The 24530-nt window shown below is 42.8% G+C and overlaps 1 protein-coding gene across 4 annotated transcripts in view; it reads right to left on the bottom strand.

Moving 5' to 3' along the window:
- Window positions 1-739: 739 nt before the first annotated feature.
- RARA (retinoic acid receptor alpha) overlaps window positions 740-24530 on the bottom strand; it is a 938446-nt gene continuing 914655 nt past the window's right edge. For all 4 annotated transcript variants that reach the window (XM_042476518.1, XM_042476519.1, XM_042476521.1 and 1 more), the window contains 7 exons: window positions 22022-22170; window positions 18125-18266; window positions 11245-11405; window positions 10278-10454; window positions 9847-10051; window positions 2455-2613; window positions 740-1907 (listed from right to left, as the gene is read on the bottom strand). In XM_042476518.1, coding sequence (XP_042332452.1) covers window positions 1693-1907; window positions 2455-2613; window positions 9847-10051; window positions 10278-10454; window positions 11245-11405; window positions 18125-18266; window positions 22022-22170 — 1208 coding nt within the window. In that variant the 3' untranslated portion in view covers window positions 740-1692. The remainder of the gene's footprint in view (window positions 1908-2454; window positions 2614-9846; window positions 10052-10277; window positions 10455-11244; window positions 11406-18124; window positions 18267-22021; window positions 22171-24530) is intronic.

The raw sequence follows: 24530 nt of genomic DNA, 5'->3' as shown, positions 1-24530 counted from the left end.
TTTTTTTCCTTCCCCACCCAATTTCAACTTTTCTAGCAAGAGACAGTATGCTACAGTGGTTTGAGCATTGGACTATGATTCTAGACAACAGGGTTCGAATTCCAACTCAGCCATAAAAGCTGTGTGTATAGATCTTGGGCAAGTCATAGTCTCTCATCCTCAGGGGAAGGCAAAGGCAAACTCCCTGTGAACAAACCATGTTAAGAAAATCCTGTGATAAGTTCACCTGAGTGTCGCCGTAAATCGGAAACAGCTTGAAGGCACTCAAAAACAACAAGAGGCCCTGCTAAAATCAGGATTAAAACACCCCCCCCTGTCCCCATTTTCATGTCCTGGAGGGCTTTATTTCAACAGAAGAGTGCCTTACCCAGGGTTCCCTCTCCCCTTCCCAAAAGTAAAACCAGGACAGGTGGGACAAAATGAGCCCTGAATTCACCAAATTTGCCCACCTTTGCTTTCACCGTTTCTGTTTCCAGGAAGAGTTATGCTGGAGTGAATGGGAATTATGCATCTGCCTGTTGCTCAGTACCAATAAGCCAGAGAATTCTTGTTATTCTGCTTCAGCATTTTGTGTGAATGTGGCCCCTGAATTTAAAAAAACAAACATGTAACTCTGAATGACAGGCTTTACATTAAAAAGAAAATTGTGACCAACCCATACATGAGAATCTTGCTTTCTCTGGTTTTCTCCTTGCCAACCTCTTTCTAGAAACCTCTCGAATTCCAAACTTTTACAAAGTTTTCTTTTAAAATGTATTTATAGATATTTATAGATATTTATATATATAATATTTCTTCTTTCTTAAATGAATCCTTCCCTCCTTGTTCTATGTGTACTTTTTTCTTAACCTGAAGAACTAATTTTACTTTTTATTATTATTATTATTATTTGCTGGTGACATTTTTAGGCATGTGTGGGTGGATAAGGAGGGGGAGAGACAAGGGAAGGAGGGAAAAGGTAACTTTGCACGGTCAAGTTGAGGACAATAAAGGGGGGGTGTCTGAGCAATTAAAAAACAAAACAGGAAACATTACACCCTTTCCCCTGAAACATTTGAAATGCAAACTCAATCCAAAAAATAGAGAAAGAGAAAGGGTTGGGGGTGGGGAAAGAACACCACTTCATTTTCACTGCAACAAGAAGCAGGCAACCCCCTTTGTGGAGGTGTGTATGTGTGCACGACAGGATGAAGGGGACAGTGGGAGGGTGCGTGCCACATAGGAGGTGATTTTTTTTTCTGTAATCAGCTGTTTGTTTGTTTTTAATATATATATATTTATATATATATGTAAAGTCTCGCTCCTCGTTTTGAGCATCTGTCCTCCAGATCGGCTCAGCGACCTGTGTGCAGAGAGTTCGGAACTTCCTGTATACGACCTATGCCTCCCCGGTGGGAGAATGGATCTCTGTTGCAAGCAGAACCCTTCTTTTGCTGGAACGGTTGAACAAAAGATAAGTGTGCTGGTTTGGAACAGTATGTGAGGCCCACCTCTGTGGGCCTACCATGACCCATATGGCGCAGAGAGGGTGGGGACAGAGGAGATCGCTTCCAGCGGCATGCTGTCCCATGGCTTCCCCACTTTGCCCCACCCCTGCTCCTCAGACGTTTGTCCAGGCATAGCCAGGGAACAAAAGACCAAAGTGCGCAGGGAAGGGGGTGGTCAAGCAGCTTGTCCTGGTGGCCAGTGGGGTCACGGCGAATGTGTGGCAGGGCTACTTCTGTTGGAGCTGGGAGAAAGGCTGGGACTGCAGCTGCCAGGAGGTGGGGCTAAGCTGCCTATACGGGACGAGGCTCCCGTCGAGGTCCCCAAAGTGTCCATGCCTTCAGAGTTCTCCAGCATCTCCTGGATGAGTGGCGGCATAGATCCAGGGATCTCCATCTTCAATGTAATCACTCTTTCAGCACCTATGGAGCAAGGTGGAGAGAATAGGCAAGTCAGATGGTAAAAAGCCTCACCTAAGCACTTTCTTGCAGAACCTCAGGACAAGCCTTCTTGTTCCCTAGCTGACACCAGAAGCATTGCAACTGCCCAATATAGACTGGCTTTGTAAATTATTCAGAATCATTGCACACAGTACAGTGTGCAGTACGAGCAAGTCCAGGGCTTACCAACAAATGTATACTCCCCCAACAGAGCTTACAAATATTACTTTTGGGGGGACCCCAATTCTCAAGGGTTCTCCAGCTGGCTGGAATTCTGGGAGCTGCAGTTCAAAACAGATGTATCCGAGCTCTGCTCATCTCACTGCTGTTAATCATATCACATCTGTGTGATAATACATTGTCCAACTTCTGTTTTTAAGCCTTAAATGTACAGCCCAAAATGGTAACTAGAAAATGCACCTCTTTACTTCAGCATTTCCTCTCTTGCCCTGCTACATACAGACCAGTTTTAAGGGTGTCAGGAGAGAGAGAGACATTCTCCATGCAGAAACTGGAGCCCAGCCATTACCCTTTGCACTGATGCTTCGTAGGTCTGTGATCTTCATCAGCATTTTGGGGAACATATGGGGTTTGCTAGGTCGTCTCTTCCTCACATAGATTTTCAGGGCCTCCAAAAGTGGCTCCTGCAACTTATCCACTCGGTCCGGCTGTTCCAAGTCCTGCCGATCTGATGAGGAAGCAGGAGGTCAGAAAAGCATAGATATGATCACACATAAATCAGGCCATGCAGAATTGTGCATACTCTATACTTACAGAGACAACTGATGTGCTAAACCAGATTGTATGAATATTTGCATATAGGAGCAAATTTCCATCAGGTTAATGGGTCTGTTAACATGAAAACACACACACCCTCAACCTCAATTCCCCCCCCCCCATTTTTACCTAATATATTCAATAAGTGTGTAAAGGGATCTATTAGCACCTTTGAGACTATGTGAAAGAGGTTGTAACATAAGGTTTTGTAGACTTGGTCTATTTCCTCAGATGTATGGAATGAAGTGTGGCCCAGGTGGGATTATATGATCAGCCACAGAAATGAAAACTCTATGGATATGATGATGAGGTGACAACCATAGTTAAAACTGAACTTGTCACCTCATCACCACATCCACAGGTTTTGCATTTCTATGGCTATTCATACAGGCCTGTTACAGACTGCCAAAATAAAGCTGCTTCGGGTCTCCTTGGAGGTATGCTGTTTAAATGATGCATGCATCCTAAGAATCTGGAAGCTGCACCAAAGCTGTACTCCAGTGCTTAGGAATGGAGTGTGGCTTTGGCGCGACCTCCGAACTCTTAGGACCCATGCATCATTTAAATAGCATACCTCCAAAGAGACCTGAAGCAGCTTTATTTTGGTAGTCTGAAACAGGCCACAGTCTTATTATAAAGGTCCTTCCTGGGCAACACTTCACTCTATGTATCTGAGGAAGCAGATCAAGTCTATGAAAGCTTATGCTACAACTTCTTTTGCACAGTTAATCTCAAAGGTGCTACAAGATCCCTTTGAATAGAGTTGAGCCTTGCCTTACGTGGGGTTCCGTTCTGGACCCCCCCCCCCCCCCCCGAAGGCGAACTTTGTCTATGCTTGAGCCCCATTCAAATGAGCCCCATGCTTGAGCCCCATTCGTGTGTGCAGTAGCACGGCAATGCACGCGCGCCACCCCATGGGCTCCCCGCGGCTTGAGCTCGTACGCTCAAAGCCGCGTATATCACGGGCGCACTGTACTGTTATTTCAGAGTTACATGACCATGTCTCTGAATTCTACCCCCATGGAAAGCACTTTATTCAGAGATAGGAACCAGGAACTATGCAGAGCAGTGTTTATTATTATTATTATTATTATTATTATTAAACTTTATTTCTAAAGCGCTGTAATTATACACAGTGCAGTGTTTCAAATGCTGTTTTCTCCCTAAGGTACCAAGGACTGGTACAATATTTGTGCTCATTGGCTACAACTGTTTCTTTCTTTCCTTTGACCTCTCCAAAAACTAAGCTGAAAGGGTCAGAGTTTGGCATTTTGAGCAGCACAAGTGTGAAATCACATTCAAATGCAGTTTGCATTTAGGTGGTGCTTTGTATTTGCTGAAGACTGTAAACCTCACCTCCTCATTTGAGACAAAAAGTACAGAACATAAATTATCCAAATAAATATCTACACAAACACATCCTGTTATTTTTAATTAAGACCCAGTGGGACAAAGCTCAACATGTCCCCATTCCAGGAAGACACAATGAGTTTTTAAGGACATGGACAACAAGGGAAAACTGAGCAACTGCAGTATTAACAAACAAATCCCTTTTTGTGTAAAAGTTCCACCTTTCAGATTGAAAAGTTACAAGGCAGTGTTCCATGTTGATTTTCGTTATGTGTAAGAGCCAGAAACTATTAGAAGACAGCTGTGACTTCAAGTCATTTCTGACTTATGGCAACCCTAAGGTAAACCTATCACAGGGTTTTCTTGGCAAGATTTGTTCACGGGATGGGGGTGGCTTTGCCTTCCTCTGCGTCTGCATCTACACTGTAGAAATAATGCAGTTTGACAGTGATTTAACTGCCATAGCACTATTCAACAGAAACCTGGGATTTGTAGTTTTATGAGGCACCAGCTTTCTTTGGCAGAGAAGGCTGAAGACCTTGTAAAACTACACATCCCAAGATTCCATAGGATGGTGCTATAGTACTTAAAGTGGTATCCAGCTGCATTCTTTCTACATGCCTACATTAGGTTAGAGTTATTTCATACCTTGGGATGTTTTAGGAGCAGTGGTTCTCAACTTGTGGTCCTCTACATGTTTGGAATTTCATCTCCCAGAACTCCTGAGTATTCAGAGTTCAAGTTGGGACATTTGAGAGTTGAAGTCCAAAACATCTGGAGGACCAAAGATTGAGAAATACAGCTTTAAAGCATAAGGGGTTTTCTACAGCCAAACCAATTAATTAGTTGGAATTTGAAACACATACAGTGACACACACCGTCATAAACACACATGACAGATTCATTTGAAGAAGAACCATCTGAAGATGAACCTACAATTTTAGAAACTGAAGTAGAAGCCACACTTAGAGCACTTCAAAGAAGTAAATCACCAGGAACAGATGGCATACCAATACAGCTGCCTCAAGCTACTCTACTCTAGTTCAAACTAAAATCTGTCAACAAATACAAAAAACAAAACAATGGTCCACATATTGCAAATGCTCAATATACAAATGCTCAATCCCCGAAAAAGGAGACGTCAGAAATTGCAGTAACCACAAGGCAACTGCAGTAATTTCCCATGCAAGAAAGCGATGCTCAAAATTCTACAACAAAGACTTCTATCATTTATGGAGTGAGAAATGCCAAGTGTCCAAGGTGGACTCAGGAAAGTAAGAGGTACTAGGGATCATATTGCAAACATATACTGAATAAAGGAGCACATCAACGAATTTCAGAAGAAAATCAATCTGTGGTTTCTGAATAATACCAATGCCTTTGATTGCATAGATCATGAAAAATTATGGATCGTTTTTAAATAAAAGGATGTGCCACAACATTGGATTGTCCTGATGTATAACAAGAGGCTTCTGTCAGGATAGAATATGGAGAAATGGAATGGTTTCCAGTTGGCAAGCGGGTCAAGCAAGGCTGCATTTGATCACCCTATGTCAGTGGTTCCCAAACCTTTTGGGGCTACCGTCCCCCTTCCTCTTATGCAATAAGCCTCATACCTCCCAACATGTATTTCTTGATATTAAATCTGTCAGTGCAACTGCTGGGGTCCAACAACCTCTGTCAGAAACTCAAACGAGTCCTGGGGTTAAATCAGACCCTTGGAGCAGAGCTGGCAAATTTCTAGAAGCCGAAGCGTGGCTCCAAAGTCCAAGTTGGGATGACAGCAACTGGATGTCTTCCAGGAACTGCAGCAATGCAGGAACCTCCGGGGACACATAGCAAACCAATGCTACAGCTTCTTCTGATAAACCACCAGAGAAACTAAGTCTCCCAAAGTGCTCTTTATTCACAGTGCTATTATACAAAACTAGATCTCTAAAACTCCAAACCATACCAATCCAACTCCTACTACAAACTCACACCACACCCTTGCAACCCCTGGGCTTATATAGTCTCCAGACCATGTGGTCTCTCAAACCCAGTGAGTTCAGGTGTGTAGCCATGTCATGTGTCTCCTGTGCAATCTAGACACATGGTTTCATCATCCATGGCTACCTGCACTTGGGCACTGAAGTGTCCTTGAGACAATGAGCTTCAGCTGAGCTTGATCAGCCTTGCCACTCTGCTGAATGCTCATGGTCAAACACACACACATCAAGCATTTCCCTGTGTGCTGTGTTTTAACCCTTCAAATCCCTGACAAAATCTACTGTTTGAACAGCAGCCAGCTGGCCAGTGGCATCTATCTCTACCACGTCTGGCTTTGCCACCATCTCCTGCACCTCCTCAGCCTCTTATGTGTGAATACATCACAGGCACTGGTCCAGGCATGTTCATCCCTCTCTCCCACACCAACCAAAGAGCAAAAGCAAGGCTGGTTGCTTGGATGCTCTGTTGCTGCTCCCAGGGTGATCGGGTGCAAAAGGCATGGCACCCCAGCATCCAGGTGAGCTGCGACCAAGCAGTTGGTCATCTTGGGAGCACCAGCTGACCAGCTGGCTGAGCAGCAAGTGAGAAGCCTCTCACTCATGCTGGCCTTGCAGCAAAGACCCATGTGGCTGAGAGGCTTCCTGGGCACTGCTTGACCAGCTGCTCAGTCGGTGCACCCTGGTGAGGAAGGCCTCAATCCTTCTTCAATGGGGTGGAGAGGGGCATAGCCAGCTTCTCACTTTTCTCCCCAGTGAGGAAGGACTCTCAGGCAAAGAACTCTTTCAATGAATCAACCCTGGATACTTTTTCCCCTCCTTCCCCAGAGATGTTCCTTCCCCGCATAGTTTCAAGTCATCTGCCACCCCACAAAACATTGTTTCTTCTGCTATCTCTTCTCGCAACCTGTCTAATGAAAGGAAGCAGGAGCAGCAGAGCAGCTCCAACTTGCCAGCCGAGTCCTCATAAAACTCACAAAGCTTAAGTAGGTCCCAAATGTGAAAGCTCCTTTTTGCGCTGCTTCTATCACACCACGATGTGCTCTAACTCCTTCCCCCAACCATGGTCCTAAAGGCTGCTGGCTCCCTTTGTTCTCACATGCCAATGCTTTGACTGAAGCCTCCCCCACCCTCTTTTCTCCCACTGCCTCACTGGATCTTTCCACCACCCCTGGGGGGGGGGGGATACCAGTGTTCAAATAATCCCAGCTTGGTCATGTAAACAAGGTGATGCTGGGCAAGTTAGCCTCAGAGGATGGCAATGGCAAACTCCCTCTGAAGAAACATGCCAAGAAAACCACTTGATAGGTATAGGCTCACCGTAAGTCAGAAACAACTTGAAGGCATACAATAACGGACATAATCAAGGAAAACACAGCCCTGAGTCTGCAAAACCTGAGTAGCGTTGTTAATTATAGGGTCACCTTAAGTCGAAGTTGACTTGATGGCAGTTACACAGCACATGCATGCATGCTATTCTCTTGAAGTCATCAAAAACTGTTTAAAGCACAAACTTTCATGTTGCCCAAAGAACCTCCTGCCACCTGGTGGTGCTGTTGGGTAGAGATGTAGCACACTAAAGATGCTCTCCTGGCCTCCTTTAGGCGAAGTGTGCTGTTTGTGAGCATCAGAAGAGCAAAATATTGTACTTTGTACGGAAGACAAACAAGCAAAAATTGTTTCTAGCATGTCTGACTACCAGAAAATTTTAAAGCAAGACTAGGCAACCTTAAAGCAGGACTGGGGGAAGTTTGAAACAGGATTGAGTCCAGGGACTTTATGATTCGTCCTGGGCTATAGTATCTCTGACAAGTGAAAATTGTAGCAAGCTGCAAGAACAACAAAACCAAGTGCTTTAAAATGAGAATTTTCTGCTTCATTTAAAGCAGTTTTCTCAGTTTGCTGCTGGAATTCAATGGCAAAGGTTTGGAGGGGATGCTAGGGAGGGCAGTATGCAGTGCATGAGCCTCTCTGCTGCAGCTTAAAGTTATGTACACATCATCCAGTAAACGCTCAAGGAACTCCACTCAGGTTCAACTGCTAAACTGTATACTTCTCCACACCCTTAAAATGTTAAATTATTCCTGCTAACTGGGTAGAAGTAGGGTTTAGGTTTGCAGAGGAGAAACCAGAAAGGCAAGAGTTGATTTGTGGCTTCATGAGGGTTTGAAAGGTGGTGGATTGAGAGTCCCAAATACAAATTTGCTGCAAATTTGTTCTTGTACAGATTTTAAATATAGCCTATGGAATAAATCAAGCTAACTTCAATCTTTTTTCATATGATTACCATTCTGCCTTGGCAGTCTCAAAGCCTGTAGCAAAATCTTAGGACTAGACTTGCAAACTGCTTTCACATAACTGAGCCTTTCCTGGTCTCTACTAATTCAAGAGGGGGGTTTATGTTTAAAAGCCTCCCACAAAAACATAAAATCACTGCATCTCATGAAGAAATGGTAAATCAGCAACTGGCTGATCCCTTCTTGACATGCCTGGTCTATATGGATAGAGCATCCTGCCACCTTGGTTTCATGACATCTGCCCTGACAGTACATGGTTTAACTTGGTGGGAGATTGGAGAGTTAAAACAAAAAGATGTGGAGAAAATATGAACATTGAAATTTAAATGGAACAGTCCATCAAAAACAGTTCCACTTGATTCAACTCAGTATATAAACTGGCCCTTGTTATGTCATCCACAAATCATTTTTATTAAAAAAGACTGTTTTTGTCACTACTGATCTTCAATGTGGGGAAAACATGTACAATGAAAAAGAGCAATCATTGACCGGCCGGCCTACCAATGTGGGAAACCAGAGTTTATGATTTCATTGATTAAGTGTGACAAGGAGTTTCACTTTCCTGCTTATTCACTCCCAAATAGATACCAGGTCAAGACTAGAGTTTATGAACACTACTGTTCTGGAGTACAGCCCTCCGGATCCTTCAGCGAGCATAGCCAGTGGGAGATGGCATTCCAAAAATGAACTTTTCCAAAGTCTGGTTAAGATGCTGTTAGTATTTCAGCAGACTTTTGGCTTTGCTCCATACATAATCATTTTTAGAGCAGATTGACTGGATTAATAGGCCTTAAGCTAGTCATGAATAACTTACTCTCCACCAATTTGGGGCTGAAGAAGTATAGCCATAAATTTGGCCCCTATCTGCCTTGTAAATCGGATTAAAAAATTATAAATATTTTATACTGATTACATGAAGAGGGAGTTGAGATAAAAATGAAAACAAGAACAACAATGATACACTAATGGTAATTATTAAAGATATTGCACAGAATTATTTCTAATTACTTAGCGTTCTGCCCACAAAAAGCTTTTCTATTCTTGTGGAGCAGCCACATGCAAAAATGTGGTTGTTTCCATCACCAGAAATCTACTCTATATGCTCTTCCTAGCTATTGAAAGTTGAGGCAAGTAGCACATGTAGCTTTCTCTATGTCTTTGGTTCTTAAAGGCTAGTACAGGTGGAGTCTCCCTTATCCAAAATGCTTGGGACCAGAAGTGTGTGTGATTTCTTTCTTCTTCTTCTTCTTTTGGATCTTGGAATATTTGCATATACCTATGCTATCTCAATCACCCATGAAAAAAGGTTTGGATTTTACAGCATTTCAGAATTCCAGATAAGGGAAATTCAACTTGTAGCTGTTTCAGGACAGAAGGCAGAGCCATAACTAAAACACACACATCACTCTATAGTGCATCATGATGATGACAAACACTTCCTGACTGTGGCCTAGCAACTGAGGACACGGGTCCAGAACTTATTCCCAATCCTCTCCCAGTTATGGTGCTCACCCCCACATATGAGGCATATGGCGCTGAGGAGTCCTGTTTCGGCATCATCCATCTCAAGTGGCAGCAGCTGGTTGGCAAAGGCAAAGACCAGATCTGTGAGGGGCCCAAAGCCTGCATTATGCATCTGTGTACGGTTGAGTGTCAGGCCATCTGAGAAGGTCATGGTGTCTTGATCTGGGGTGTAGCGCGTACATATCCGAAGGATCTGGAAGAAGAGTGTTAACTGCATCAGACGTATGCCCATTCCTTCCATGTGTGTTTGTGTGTTACTATAAACTAGGAGATACGATTTACTGGGGGTGGTGATACAAAAATAGGTTTTGGACCTTCTTGGAGATCCAGATATTCAAAGTCCTTCCCTACAAAGACTTCCTGACTTGTTTTACTTTTGCTTTGTTTGATGGTGAGAAAAAATGCCCTACTTAACTTACCAGGATGTCTAAGCAGGCAGCTTTGAGAAGCGTGATCTGATCAGCGATGGTGAGCGTGGTGAAACCTGGCAACTGCTTGGCGAATTCAACCGTCTTGATTATGCACTTTGTGGACAGTTCACTGAATTTGTCCCACAGGTCTATGTCGAGAGACACCCGCTGATCTGAACTGTTATTCTGGGGGTGGATGGAGGCAAGAGAAACCCAGGGTGAGAGAACAGCACTTAAATTCAAGCAAAGAGGGTAACATTTGATGGGAGACAGCCAACAAATGTTTAGTTATGAGATTGTTTTGAAAATCCTTCTCATTTTTAATTTTAATACATTTTTATAACGTTTAAATTTTCTCAACAATTACTTATTTTGTTTATTTTGCAGAAAGTATTGATGAACTAGTATTGATGTACTGCAGCTGCAAACTGACTGAAAGACAGGATATTGCTCTTTAAATGTAATATGAGAACAGGGATGATTTAAGACTTTACTAGGGTGTAGGAAACTTGTTCATGGCCATTTGCTCATGAAGGTCTATTAGTGGGCAATCATTTTATTTGAAATAGCATATGCATTATGTGGCTTAAAGTGAGCATTAGAACATCACTTTCTATGTTTTGCTGTTACACAATGTGTTATGTGAGCTGAGGCATTCTGTAGGGTTACCCCAACTTCAACATAAAGCAGCTTCCTAAGAATAAATTATACAAAGTGTACAAACATGGGCAAATGTAACTGATTAGCAACATTCATTCAGATGACATTCCTCTGCAGAGCAGGATAGGGGGGTGTTGCACAGACTAGTCATAATCCCAGTCACAGTCTTTTCTCAAACCAACCAATGCCTCCCAAGTATAATTTAGAACCCCCAAACCAATTACAGTTTTCATCACTTATCATTCCACCAATCTAAACAGCTCTCTCTGTTGAGCTTTCTCCTGCCCTTTTTTCATCAGCTTCAATTGCCACTTACCGTGGTATACTTGCCCAACTGGCAGAGGGCAGGGAAAGTCTCCTGATGGGCCTTGCGAACTTTCTCAATGAGATCTTCTACCTCAGGCGTGATGATGTAGCTCTCTGAACATTCCTGCTTCGGAGCATCTTTCTTCTTCTTGTTTCTGTCATTCCGGACAGCTGAAACGGAATGCAAAGAAGAGGCCACAAGGTGAGTGATGCTGCTCTCCAAGAGTGGTGAAAAATCAAGAGCCCTGAAAAACCAACGCATTAATCCTGCTTTCTCTAACTGTTACTATTACTAATATTGTTGATGTAGTAGCAGTCATAGCATTTGGGATGCAAAGATTCAAACAATACTTTTTAAAACTGAATCAAAGACAGCAACAGTTAAGTTGTATAAAACTTGCTAAGAAAGTGATAATAGGTGGTCCAATAAACAAAGACATTTTTCTGAAGCATTTTCTAAGGATGAGTGCGAAATCCATTCACTTTATATTTCAAAGTTAAAAGAAGAATAAAAAAATGTATTTTTGAAAATCATGCAAAAAATATGAATTTTCATACAGAGAAAAGAAAAATACAAAATGTTTTGCAAAGACAAGCTTGAAAGAATTTCAAAGTAAAAAAAAAAGTGTGAGCAAAATCAAGACTGACAGACTCAACCATCTGTATTTGTATCTTCCTTGCATGCCATTGGCAAAGAAGGAAAAAATATTTTCCTTTTGGGAAAGAGTTATGTATTTTGCACCTTACTGGCCACTGCAAATCTGCTTGTGAATCCTCCCCCTATCTCCTGCTAGATGTAAGAGATATGCAGAGTACAAGTCTGTGGTCCTTACTGGCATCTGGTCTGTAATGGAACTCCTTCTCCATTGTAACGTCCAATGCAAAGTATACAAAATCAACTATAATGATGCTCAAGGGACAGGGACCTGTGATCAATGATGCTTTTCAGTATTTACAAGAACATCTGACTGTGCATAGCTCTTTATTTTGCTTTTCATGCCCCAGTCATGTCTGCTGTCATTTTCATAGAATCCCTTCAAAAATGTCTATTGCTCAGGGTGCATATGTATACACTGGCCACATTACTGCACTACTCTCTTATAGTACTGCTATTCAACTCTTACTGCCCTGTCTGCCTCCTGTTGCATTCTGAGGCTTGTCGTTCAGTGAGGCCTAAGAGCTCTCTGGCTGAGAATTCTAAATGTCCCTCCTTAAACTGGAAGTCCCAGAATGCAACCGGAGTCAGTCAGAGGAGTTATAGTTAAATAGCAGCACTATACAGTGTAGTGCGGTAATCTAGTAAATGTGTTACAAATAGTGTTGTTTCTGTGAAAGAAGTATAACATCTGTTCAGTAACAGAAACTTCAACAGGACCAAAGAACTGAAAAGCTGCATACTGGGACCATTGGAATATAAGAGAACATGTGAAAAGTGTTGGGAAGCAGAGTCAGAAAGGCTATTAGTAAGTAGGGATGCTCAGAAGGGAGACAGTAAGTAGGAAAACTCAAGAGAGGAAGAGGTTCAACACTGGTTGAAGAATGAAGGCAAAATAGGAATTCCCCTAAGAAACTCAAGAGTTAGAGAAGGGCAGGTGGAGGACGTGGTTGGAAGGAGAGCAGGCAGAGACACTGAATTGAGAAAAGGGAAGATCAGCAAGAAAGGTAGGTTGGAGGAGGCATCATTATGGATCAAAGGACCACAGAAGCTATGTGGAAGGAAGTGGGATGGAAAGAGAACATATGTTTAAAAAGGAACATGGGAGACAGAGGTGGGAAAATCCCTTGGTTGGGGTCTCTAGAACCTCAATGGTTGACACTTTGAAAACTGGAAACATTTCCCCCAAGTTGTTGTTGTTTAAAGCCAATGTAGAAAATCTAAAATGCTCTCTCAAGCAAGGAGAACCAAAACTCAGAATAATGTGTGACTGAATCATTTTACAGTGCAGGTACACAATCTTGTTTAAAGTGTGCCTGCAGAACCAATTCAGCATTCAACTAGGGGAAATGGATAACAACTACACTTCTATTTTAGTGCTACTCTCTCTGCAGTATATCAGATCCACCTCAGTAGTGTGGCATTCCAACAATCAAAGGCCAGTGTCAAGATCAGTCTTGCAAATCAGGCTGCCTCATCACAGTGTTTTGCGTCTGACTTAGAATAAGACCAAAAATGTCATTGAATTCAACTTCAACACCAGAAACGATCATGCAATTCCAGCTACAGTTTGGAAAAGTAACTTTTTAAACTATAACCCACTGAACCCCCAGCCAATAGTCATGTTGACTATCCTGGGAGTTGTAGAACAAAAAAGGTTACTTTTCCAAGATCTGATTTTGGCTTTTTCCAACCCAAAACAAAGTGGAGAGTAAACATATTCCAGGCAAGTGCCTGTGGAGCAAATGGGTCCAGATGTCTCACATAAGTGATCCCAATTATATGTTGCAAGAGATCTTTTATAACCACTGCCCTGGGTGAAATGAGGAAAATACAAGCTGATCTTATGAAAGTGTGTATGTGTGTGTCCACATGCATGCACAGGTATGTGAATACACATATCCTTGCCTTTTTTGCATCATTGTGAGCTGCAGCTGAAGCAACAGAAGACATAAGAGAAATGTCGTTTGTTTATTCAGCTCTGTGTTCCCTCAAATATTTCATAATTATTCTGATATTCCAATTATTTTAGCACGTCTATACTGTTTTCTTGCTGCCAAAAGCAGCACCTGAAGAATAATGAGAAATGTCACATTAAGCACAATGAAGCTTTAGCCCCTTTTGAAATGTCAAGAGGGAAACAGTTTGACAATATCTCAGGGGTATTACCTCCCAGATTCACCACCATCACCATGAAGGTCTTTGAACTTTGGGGCCTTACAGAAGCTGGAACACAAAGCAGCAACCTCTTGTGGAGGTTGCAATATCAGGGAGGAATCCATAGAAGGAATGTACATGGGTCACAGACCCTGAAGGGTCACACTTTCTATTAGGCTGGAAACATACAATTAGCCAACAAAGTTGGGACTGAAGTTCTCTGCAGCCTGTTCCAGTCAGAAGATGTACCAAAACATTCTGCACTAGCTGCAGTTCATAAAACATCTTTGAAAGTCATCACACACAGGGGGTATGTCAGACTGGTCAAGAGATCAGGTTCCCGATTCATGAATGACTGAAGCCTGACTCCTCTCAGGCTGAAGAAGGGACAGCTGTTAGGGAATCCAGCATATGTGGGTTTAGGAAAAACAAAATAGTTTTTCCTTCAGGAGAAGTGTAATCAACTCTAAGACAGGAAGAACCAACAATACTCCATGCCTGTTTTTGTTATTCCAGTGACAAACATTACTACTAGCTTTCTCTGCTTCTTCTCCAACTACATTAATACTCCCTGAGACCTACCCAAATGAGTCCTCTCATGTGGACAATCTATTTACTAAGCCACTGGAGCAAGAACAGGCAAACAGGTAGTCTAAGACCTGAGACCCTTTCACTTGAGACACAGGGATGCCTGAGTGTGTTTAGGAAGTGCTGCAAAACCTCAATGTGGGCGCTTCCTTGTTGTATTGTGGCAAACTACTAAAAGGAGAAGAGTCTTGCTATTTCTTGGTTTGTATCAACTTGAAACTGGATTTTTAGATGCATCTTGGTTATATATTTTTAACCTCCTAGGATCCTCACAAATGGAACAGGCCACAAAATTCAAAGACCGAAAAGAAATCCAAATAGCTGCTTCAACTACAGTAGGCTTTCCACGTTCACTGGGGTTAAGGGTAAAGGAACTCTGTGAAAGTGGAAAAACCACAAATTTAAAAAAAACCTTATTTTTAACCTGAGAGAACACCTCTCTAGGAATCTCTAAGTCCTCCCATGCAAGCCTATGGTCAACATCTAAAGCTAACCACAAAATTGTGCTGGATGACCTACAAATGCCTAGAGAGGTGCTCTCTCTAGGAATCTCTAGGTCCTACAATGCAAATTCTGCCAGACATTGACTGTAGAGTCACACTGGAGGACCTATATATTCCTAGAGAGAACATATTAATCAAATCCACGAATTATCAAATCTGCAAAGTCAAAGCTACAAATGTGGAGATCCAACTATAACTGGAATGTACTTAATTAACCTACAGATGGCAAAAGGGACACAAATTACAGTGTTAAGGCCCACAGGCTGCAAGAAGATACAGACACATGTATAAGATCTATGGCACTTCCTCTCTGCATATAGGATTCACTGAGGCAGCACAAAACCATGTGTATGGTTGTGTCTTGGTTGTGAATGTACTTTTGCATAGGACCTATATGAGGGCATCCTGAAAGAAGTAGGAAGGTCTGCAGGGCTTGTGGGTTCTTCGGGGGTTTTATTCTCTAGTCTACAGTAATCCTCCCCCTTTACAATAAGTACATAAATGCAAGCCACTGGCAACGCCAGATGCGCCTTTTGCTCGTGGTGGGCTGGTACATTTCACCGCCATGCCTGAGGGAGGAGGCGGGGGAGGGGGGGGGGGGGATAATTCGGAAATCAGTCATGTCTGCTTGGCAAATTCAATAAAGCACAGTCCAGACAGGCAGTTAAAGAGGGGGGGAAACTGCATCTATCATCACACAGAAGAAACTGGGTGGGGGAGAAAAAGCAGCTGGCATGAGGAGAAGCAAAGACGCTAAGAGAAATGGGTGAGAGGAGGATTCAAAAGTGTTGTTGTGTGCCGGTGTGTGCGGGTGGGTTGCAGCTTAAAACCAGACTAAAAAAAAAGTGGTTCACATTCTTTATTAGAATAATAAATAATTATTATTAATAAAGAATAATTCCCCACCCCAGGAAAAAACCCTAAACATATTCCAGTTTGGTTTATAATTGAATTTCACCTCACACAGAAGGATCGCTATCTCCACCTTGTGTGGTGTCTCTACTTTCCATCAAACAACTACAACAATCTGATGAAGTACAATCTGCATCTGGTGAAGTAGATCTAGTCTGTCCAAGTTTATGCTACTACCTTCTTTCTCACAGTCTCAAAGGTGCTACAATATAGATTCCTTTGCATATTACAAGTCTGGTTTCTGGGGTTTTTAATTAGTGTTGTCCTCTCTTGCTAATATCTTTATAGTGGAGTCAACTTCCCTCTCCACAACTTATCTATAGAGCTGCTGGACTTCAAGGGACTGAATCCCAGTTTTGGAGAAAAGACTGGGTACAAATAAAGTGATAGACTTCGGTTCCTAAGAAATTCCCACAGGATTTCTGGAGTCTATGGTCTAAACCCCATAGTTAGTTCTAACTAGAGTAGACCTACTGAATCAACCACATTTATCTACATGTTGACTCAACACCCAATTCAAGCCAATATCAACACAAATGGGTGTAGAAAATTGTGTGGAGACTAGTCCAGAGGAGCACCTCACCTGTTTCCTACCCCTAAACCTCTTCTGCCTGCACCCCCTTCATGATCATCCAGCTTTTGGGGGGAAGGTAAAAAGGGACAGAAATTTGGAAGTCCCAGATCAATCACTGATTCTCCACCCATCCGCGCCTCACTTTCCACTGGATCAATCTGCTCTTTCTCCACCCCAAGGGTTTATTAATCTAACCCTTGGAGTTGTCATGGCAAAGGGGGTTCCCTCCCCCCCACCCACCCCGTTACAGTCGGGAGCCATGACAACTAAGCGCTGTAGACGCCAGGAGGGCCCTGTCTGCGTCATTTGTCTCTGACATCATCAATCACTGGTTGCCAGGGAAACACCCTCAAAATTAGAACAAAGCCCCACATGGCACCTTGAGGGGGCATTGGAAAAATATGTATTATCAATGGCATCCGATAATATTTTTCCAGGGGTGGGGATACTGTTTGGTAGAACACCTCCATCAGCTGCACTGCTCCTCCAGGAAAGAACTGGAAAGGACACAGCCCCACCCCAGGAAAACAGCTGCATTTTCTTTTCTTTTGCAAAAAGTATGGGTGCAAATGGAAGCAGAGAACATATCACAGGGATGAAAGGGCCTATCACCTGGTACTGCTTGGAGAGCCAGTTGTAATCCAACCCCCATCAAGCCCTTCTCTCTGGGATTGATTGGATTTGTCCATCATGTCTGAAAGGCACCAGACTGGGGAAAGATGGTCTGTTTGTTAAATATTAGAATCCTTTACAAACGAGAATGCAGATTTAGAAATACACCTTCCCAGACAGCAGGATTAGAAATCTAGCACCAGCTCGCTCATCTGCCCTTACTATCCTTTATGTTCTCTCTCAACAAATGCATCTGCAACTCCCAATAATGGGTGGAAAGTGTGATAGAAATTTAAATAAATAAACAAACAGTTCCTACTTAGTTACATTCTCCAGTCCACAGTGCTATCACCCACTCTGTCTATCAAGACTTCTCATCCTCAAAGTCATTCCAGGACTTCTGTAGCCTGTGCACCTTCTAACATCTGCATCAATGCTACTCAAAGCGCTGGCCCCCGGGCCACTGCTAGTCACTGAACCATGGGCTGCTGGCATGTGGAGAGTTTCCAGGGCAGAAAGAAAACAGTTGTATCTAATAGACACAAAAATGGTGCTAGTTCCCAGCACATAAGGGAAGGAAAAAGTGCTGGTCCCCCATATTAGATAGTCTAAGAAGCAGTGCTTGATATTACAAGGGATTTCTACACCCTTCTGGTTTGAATTATTATTTGAAAAGGATTTTTTTTATTCTTAGCGGAGACAGAGGATGTGATTTGACCAAAAAATGTTGGCAATGACATTCATGATTTCAACCAAGGTCTCCCAAATCCACTCTAACACAAACTGGCCCTGACAAGTACAAAAAATTTTCTGTTCTTCTCGAAGAAGATGGTGGCAGAATGAAACTTCCCTTCCTCATCTCCCTTTTCGTCCTCTGCCCTCCACTTACATTCCTTGGACATGCCAACTTCAAAGCACTTCTGCAGGCGGCAGTACTGACAACGGTTTCGCGTCACTTTGTTGATGATGCAATTCTTGTCGCGGTGACAGGTGTACACCATATTCTTCTGGATGCTGCGGCGGAAAAAACCCTAGAAGGTGAAGAGAAGAAAAAATGACATGAGCAAACCATCCATTCTTCCACCTTCTTTGCAACAACATCTGGTTTGGCTTGCTCATTCACATCCCCTTGCCTGCCACTTTGCTACAGTGCACTCACTTTCTAAGACTAGAGGCAATGTGTGTTGGTGAAAATAGAAGCTGTCCCCAGTCCAAATTGTATCTCTGCCACCAACTCAGTGTTTGCCTTGCAGTTCAAACTGTATCTCTGAAATTCAACAGCTGGCTTTCTGGATTTCCTACAAGGGGCTGGAATTGCATAGCCCTCCAGATGTTCTTGGGACTGCAACTCTCAGCAACTCCAGCCACCATTATCTAATGGTGAGGAATGCTGAGAGCTGAACTGCAACATCATATGTAGAGTACATAATTTCTACCCCTAATGCACGGAAATGATAATACGGTCTACTTTACCTGGTTGTTGTAAAGATGATCAAAGATAAAGAACACAGAGAATATACTGATGCACTATAAAAACCAGGGGTGGGCAGTCCTACTTATGCTGAGTGCCACATTCCCTCAAGTTTAAGTTGTTGGATGCCATTAGCCAATAGTGGGAACAGCCTGATGTGGGCAAAGTAACACACTGCTCTTTTTGTAATTACCACCAATCTCTCTCTCTCTCTCTCTCTCTCACACACACACACACACTTTTTCTCCTTTCCTTGTAAAACAGGCAACTAAAAAGAGGACATGAGGGGGCTGTTCCCAGAAGTCTGATTGCTATCAGGGGAGGGGGACACATGAAATTAAGTTGAGGACTGCATGTGGCCTATCCTTGATCATGATGAGAGCTGCTTGTTTCCCTGTTCTGCTGTCTATAGGTACACAGAGCAGCCTTTCTTCCACCATCGTCACAAACCCAGTTTCCAGCATTCTTGTGCAGGCTAATACTCCATAAAATGTCTAGCTTCAACTAGTAAGCTGTTTTGAGTCCTTGAGAATTAAGAGTGATTTTGAGAATAAGCTTACTTACCATTTTTATTTAACTTTATTCTTCAGGTTTCTATCTCACCTTTCTTCCATTATGGGATTCAAGGTGGCTTATGTGTGTTCCCTATGTGATCTGCCATCTAGGCACTGAGCAGAGATCTACTTAGCTTCAGCAAGGGGACTGAATTATGTCCCAGGCCTCTAAGCTTTTACAGAGCTATTACAGCATGCCCAATAACATTTTGCCAGTAATCCTACAACTACACTGCAAGATAGGTAATTATTGCTATTCCTGTATTTCAGAATAATAATAGAATTATTGTATCTTAGAGATGAAGGGGACCACAAAGGCCACCTAGTTCAAACCTCTGCCATGCAGGAATACACAACTGAAGGACTCCTGATAGTAGAAAATAACAACAACTAAGAATTAGAGATCCCCAGCCTTCCTCTATCCCAGAAGAAGAGGTTGCTTATCTTTAACTGTGGTTCTTTGAGTGGTCATCTATGTCATCTGGCTTGTTGAGCAGCACATATGTCTTATGCCAATTTTTTGTGCATTTGTGTGTGAAGGTTTTGTGCATTTATGAGCGAGGCTAAGAAATCTACAATGAAGATCACATTGCATACCTGTAATTCTTTGAATGGTCATCTGTGCCTTCACACAAATGTGCAAAACTGAATTGTGTAAAGCCCAGGGACTATGACAAAGAACTACAAATGTCCAATATTTTGGGGGGAGCAGCCACTGCAATTAAGGCTGCATCCACACTGCAGAAATAACCCACCACTTTAACTGCCATGGCTCAATGCTATGCAATTCTGGATTTGTAGTTTGCTATGGCACCAGAGTTATCTGATAGAGAAGGTTAAATGTCTCACAGAATTACAATTCCCTGAGTTCCATAGCATCAAGCCATAGCAATTAAAGCAGGGTCAACCTGGATCCTTTCTGAAGTGTGGATGCAGGCTCTGCAGATTAAGTTTGTTACAAATTTATCTAGATTTGGAACCATGAGAATAGCCACTACTAACATGGATATAAGGGCTGGTAAAACACTATCCTCGCCTTTCTTTTAATGGCCTACAACATATTAACTAAGCTTTCTGTTTTGTTTTGAACTCAAAAGTTCATATGCAATCGCATTGATAAAGTAGGACTACATATGTTCCAGCATCACTCTGAAAGAAAATCTGGAAAGCTAGTATCCATGGTTTGAATTATGCTTACAAGACATATTTGCTGCTCAATGAGCCAGTCCCCCCCCCGAAATTAGACTTTTAGCCAGGAAACAGAATAACAGAACAGAGGAAGGGCAAATATTTTTCTATGCATGAAGGCTAGAAACCTTTTTGAAAAAATCACAAAGTTCAGATTCTCGGAGCTTCTGTATTCTCTTCAAATGGCAAGCTCGCAGGTGGGCAGAATACATTATGGTCTTGCTGCTAAGGGATTGCTTTTATCCAGTTTTTGACACTCAAGCAAACATTTCTTTTTAAACCTAAAAACGTAGTACTGTACTACTACAAGGTTTAGAATCAGAGCTTGAAAAACGTACTTATTTAGCACTGCAAACTCCCAAAATTCCCAGCCTGCATGACCGTGTGGGTCAAGGAAAATGGGAGCAGGAGTCCCCAGAAGTCAAATTTCCAAGCTGCAAGTAACTTTTCTAAAAAACACAGTTAAGACAAGCAGAGGCCCAATGATTCAGGGGCAGCTACAGAAGAGGCCAGACTGCTCAGGACAAGGTAGTGAGGACAACATTGCCACGTCCCACTAATGAGATTAAGGGACTCCTGGCTGGGAAGCAGAAAGAGCTTTTTTCTAGGCAACTAGAAGCACAAAGGGCTTCGTGTTAATGAGCCAGAGGGAAGGGATTTGCTAGTGGGGACTGAGGCTGCTTGCCCAGATTGATCTGTGCCAATTTGACCCACAAGGTCATGTTGCCAGCCTAGTGCAAGTGGGGGCATGTGCATGGACAGGTAGAGCAATAGCAGCTCATCCTACTTAGATGTAGGGAAGAGGAATAAATGGATTTTAAAGGCGAGATAGGAGGGAGGAGTACCTGATCAAAGGAAAAGAAAAGGCATATGCGACTGCACGGAGAGAGAAAATACACTTTTGTATATATGCCCAAAGCTTGCAAACACAACAATTCCCAAATCCCACAGCAAGCTTAGCTATTAACACACACTCTTGTGCCCTGGCCCTGTCTTTAAAAGTACAGATCACAAAAGGAAGCCACTGAAACAACAAACAAAATGCTGCAGAAGTACATGAATGAAAACATCTTTAAAAATACATCCAGATCAGCCATAAGGATGGTGAGGCAAAACATAGTACCACTTCCTGGAAGTATGTTAAGGATCAAAAGCCTGAGACCCTCCCAGACCTGTGTGAACAGTCTGGTCCCCTCCACTTCCTTATCCAAAGGGAGGGAGCCCAGGTGATTATTTCACATTGCAATAGCACCAACCTCTGAAAGAGAAGTGATGAGATGGCAAAAGGTCTTTGTGGGCTACACTAAGAAAGCCCACTTGCAAGAAAAATACACTTGCCAAATTTGGTAGCAGAAGGGAAGAGTGAAGCTGTGATCTTTCTTTTGTTATCCACACTGTATCATAACCCTTCCACATTACAATGTGCCTCTTTCCTAACTTTCTTGAATCAGTCTGAGAGACTAAAAATGGGTTCCCAGCAGGGAATGTGCATACTCAGCAAATCCTTTTGCTTCCCACTACTTTCCTACAGTGTGGGCTTTCTCCAGTCCTTGCTGCCATTTCCCTCTCTCACCTTGCATCCTTCACAGGCGCTGACACCATAGTGGTAACCAGAGGATTTATCCTGGCACACGAAGCAGGGTTTGTAGATTCGGGGCAATGGGGGTGGTGAAGGAGGGCTGGGCACGATCTCTTCTGAGCTGGTACTCTGTGTTTCAATGGCTGCAACAAAAAAGAGAGGGGGGGGGAGAGGAAGGGAGAGAAAATCAGTCAAAGATGACATCTCAGGGCCAAATGTATAAACTGAAGTGATGACAACATTTTGAGTCTGTCTATAATCTGTTCAAGGAAGTTACTTTAATGAACTGGCAGAATCATGTATGCACATCGGATGGAATATATATCACCCGAGGGTTGCCTGACTGAAAACTGAAGAGGGCTCCTGTACCTGTAATAGATGTGTAGAAGAGGGAATTTCAAATGTTGTTTGTCATGGCACCAGGTAAGAAGGAACACCTGCTGAAAGCCCCTCTTCTACACAACCACTGAAGGTACATGAGAAGGCAATCCTAATATCAGATATGACAGTGCTTGATTGTGCAACACTTGCCCAGTAGATGAATGAAGTGACTCCATCAAAAAACTCTGAACATGCCGTAACAGAAAGATAAATGATAGATCTATCCATGGCATGTTGATCTGTGATGGCCCATTCATACATACAGGTTTGTCACATGAAGACGAATTGCATGGGTCCCTGGTCCCTTGCTTAATGCACATAATAAAGCAAGGAAGGAGCCAGGGCTGAAGTAGCTCCTTTTGACCTGTTTGCATATCAAACACACCTAACACCACTTTTCCACTTCATCATTTTAAGATCATTAAAAGCAATTACAACAACAGCAAACCTCTCCAAATTCTCTGCAGAGAAAGGAAGGAATACTAAGAAGGCATGATACAAGGAGGACAGAATTAAAAAATGGTTGCAAGCTTGTAATTCAAAGGGTATTCTATGCATTGAATCTGGTATTTCTGTTCTTGGAAATGAAGAAGCGGGGAAGTTTCCGGCAGGCTATGGAAAAGCTGCTGATCAAAGGCAAATCCCAATAGAAGCACCAGTCAGCGGGTTGGGAATACTGCTGTACAATTTTAATGGCATTATTTGAAAGTGAAGCACTCTAGCACTCTGTCCTGGAGGGATGCTTTTCAGCAAGTTATATTTCGGCTAGACGGATTTTGCAACCTTTCCTTAAGAAACCCCATCATAAGAAACACTCAGACTGGGGTGGGAGTAAGTGAGAGAGGGAGGGAACCAAGAAGCCTGGCAAAGAAAAAGACCAAATCTATATGGCCAAAGGCCTGAAAGCTTTGGAAGCCGCCTCCAGCATGCTCTCTGCAAGGGTGGAATGGCACTGCTGCAAGATGCGATTTGACATTTTCAGGCCAGAGAAATAAGATGTGGGATTGAGCCAGACACAACCAATCCCAGGAGCGTTAGATGCTGGTGCTGAAACTTGTCTGAAGGGAGGGGAGAGGAAGCGAGGGAGGGAGAGAAGCAGGCAGTGCAGCAGTGGCTGATATTGCTGGATCCCTTGCTCTGGAAGGGGGAAAGGGACTGCTTTGGGGCGTGGGATGATAAACCAACCCAGATTCAAGGTGGATGGAAAAATAAAGTAATTTTGAATGCCAGAAGCACAAAACACGAGTCACTGCAAAGAAGGAAAAGTCTCTGAGTTTGTACAGAGTGCATTTCTTCCTCAGCAATGGAAAAAGCAAAAAGGACTGGTTCTCCTAAGTTAAAAGTCTTTTAACACTATGGTAACTCCAAGTTAATTAACACCAAGTACAGGAGTGTGATATTATGTGTGTGATGGAGAAAATTAGGGTCATGCATGTGTCACACATTAAAGGAAGGGGAAGATTAGTAAAGTTGTTAAAAGGGGGGCAGGATTATGAGTCAGGGAAAGAGGATAAGAAGGCTTTTAAAATATGAAATATCTAGTGGATGGTGCTTAGAAGCAGAAAGGGCTAGGAATTTAGATCCCCTGTCCTCAAATGCAGAAAGAACAGGTCTGAAATCAGAGAAATTAGGATGTAGCCAAGAGCCTGGAAGACTGACTCCTATCCATCCACACCCCATCAAGCTGAAGTAACTCTTACTGTGACCAAATGCATCTGAAGATGTTGGCTCAAGTCTATGAAAGTTCATGCTACCAACTTCTATTTTTCAGTTAATCTCAAAAATACTGCAAGAGTCCTTTGTATATTAATTGTTTGATTGCTGTTGTTATGTACCTTCAAGTCATTTCTGACTTATGGCAACCCTAAGGCGAACCTATCATGTGGTTTCCTTGGCAAGATTTGATCAGAGGAGGTGTACCATTGTCTTCTCCTGAGGCTGAGAACATGCGACTTGCCCAAGGTCATCCAGTGGGTTTCATGGCTGAGCTGGGAATCAAACCACGGTCTCAGCAGATGAAATGGACAACCAAAATTCTGAGTGGGTCACCTTTCATGTTTACATAACGAATGAGTTCCTTCCAGTTAAAACAAGAGCAAACAGTGAGACTAACTCTCATACA

Source organism: Sceloporus undulatus, chromosome 6 (assembly GCF_019175285.1).
Source record: "Sceloporus undulatus isolate JIND9_A2432 ecotype Alabama chromosome 6, SceUnd_v1.1, whole genome shotgun sequence".
NCBI classification, from domain to species: Eukaryota; Metazoa; Chordata; class Lepidosauria; order Squamata; family Phrynosomatidae; genus Sceloporus; species Sceloporus undulatus.
The sequence above is the reverse complement of the archived record's forward strand: the minus strand, read 5'-3'. Positions and strand labels throughout refer to the sequence as shown.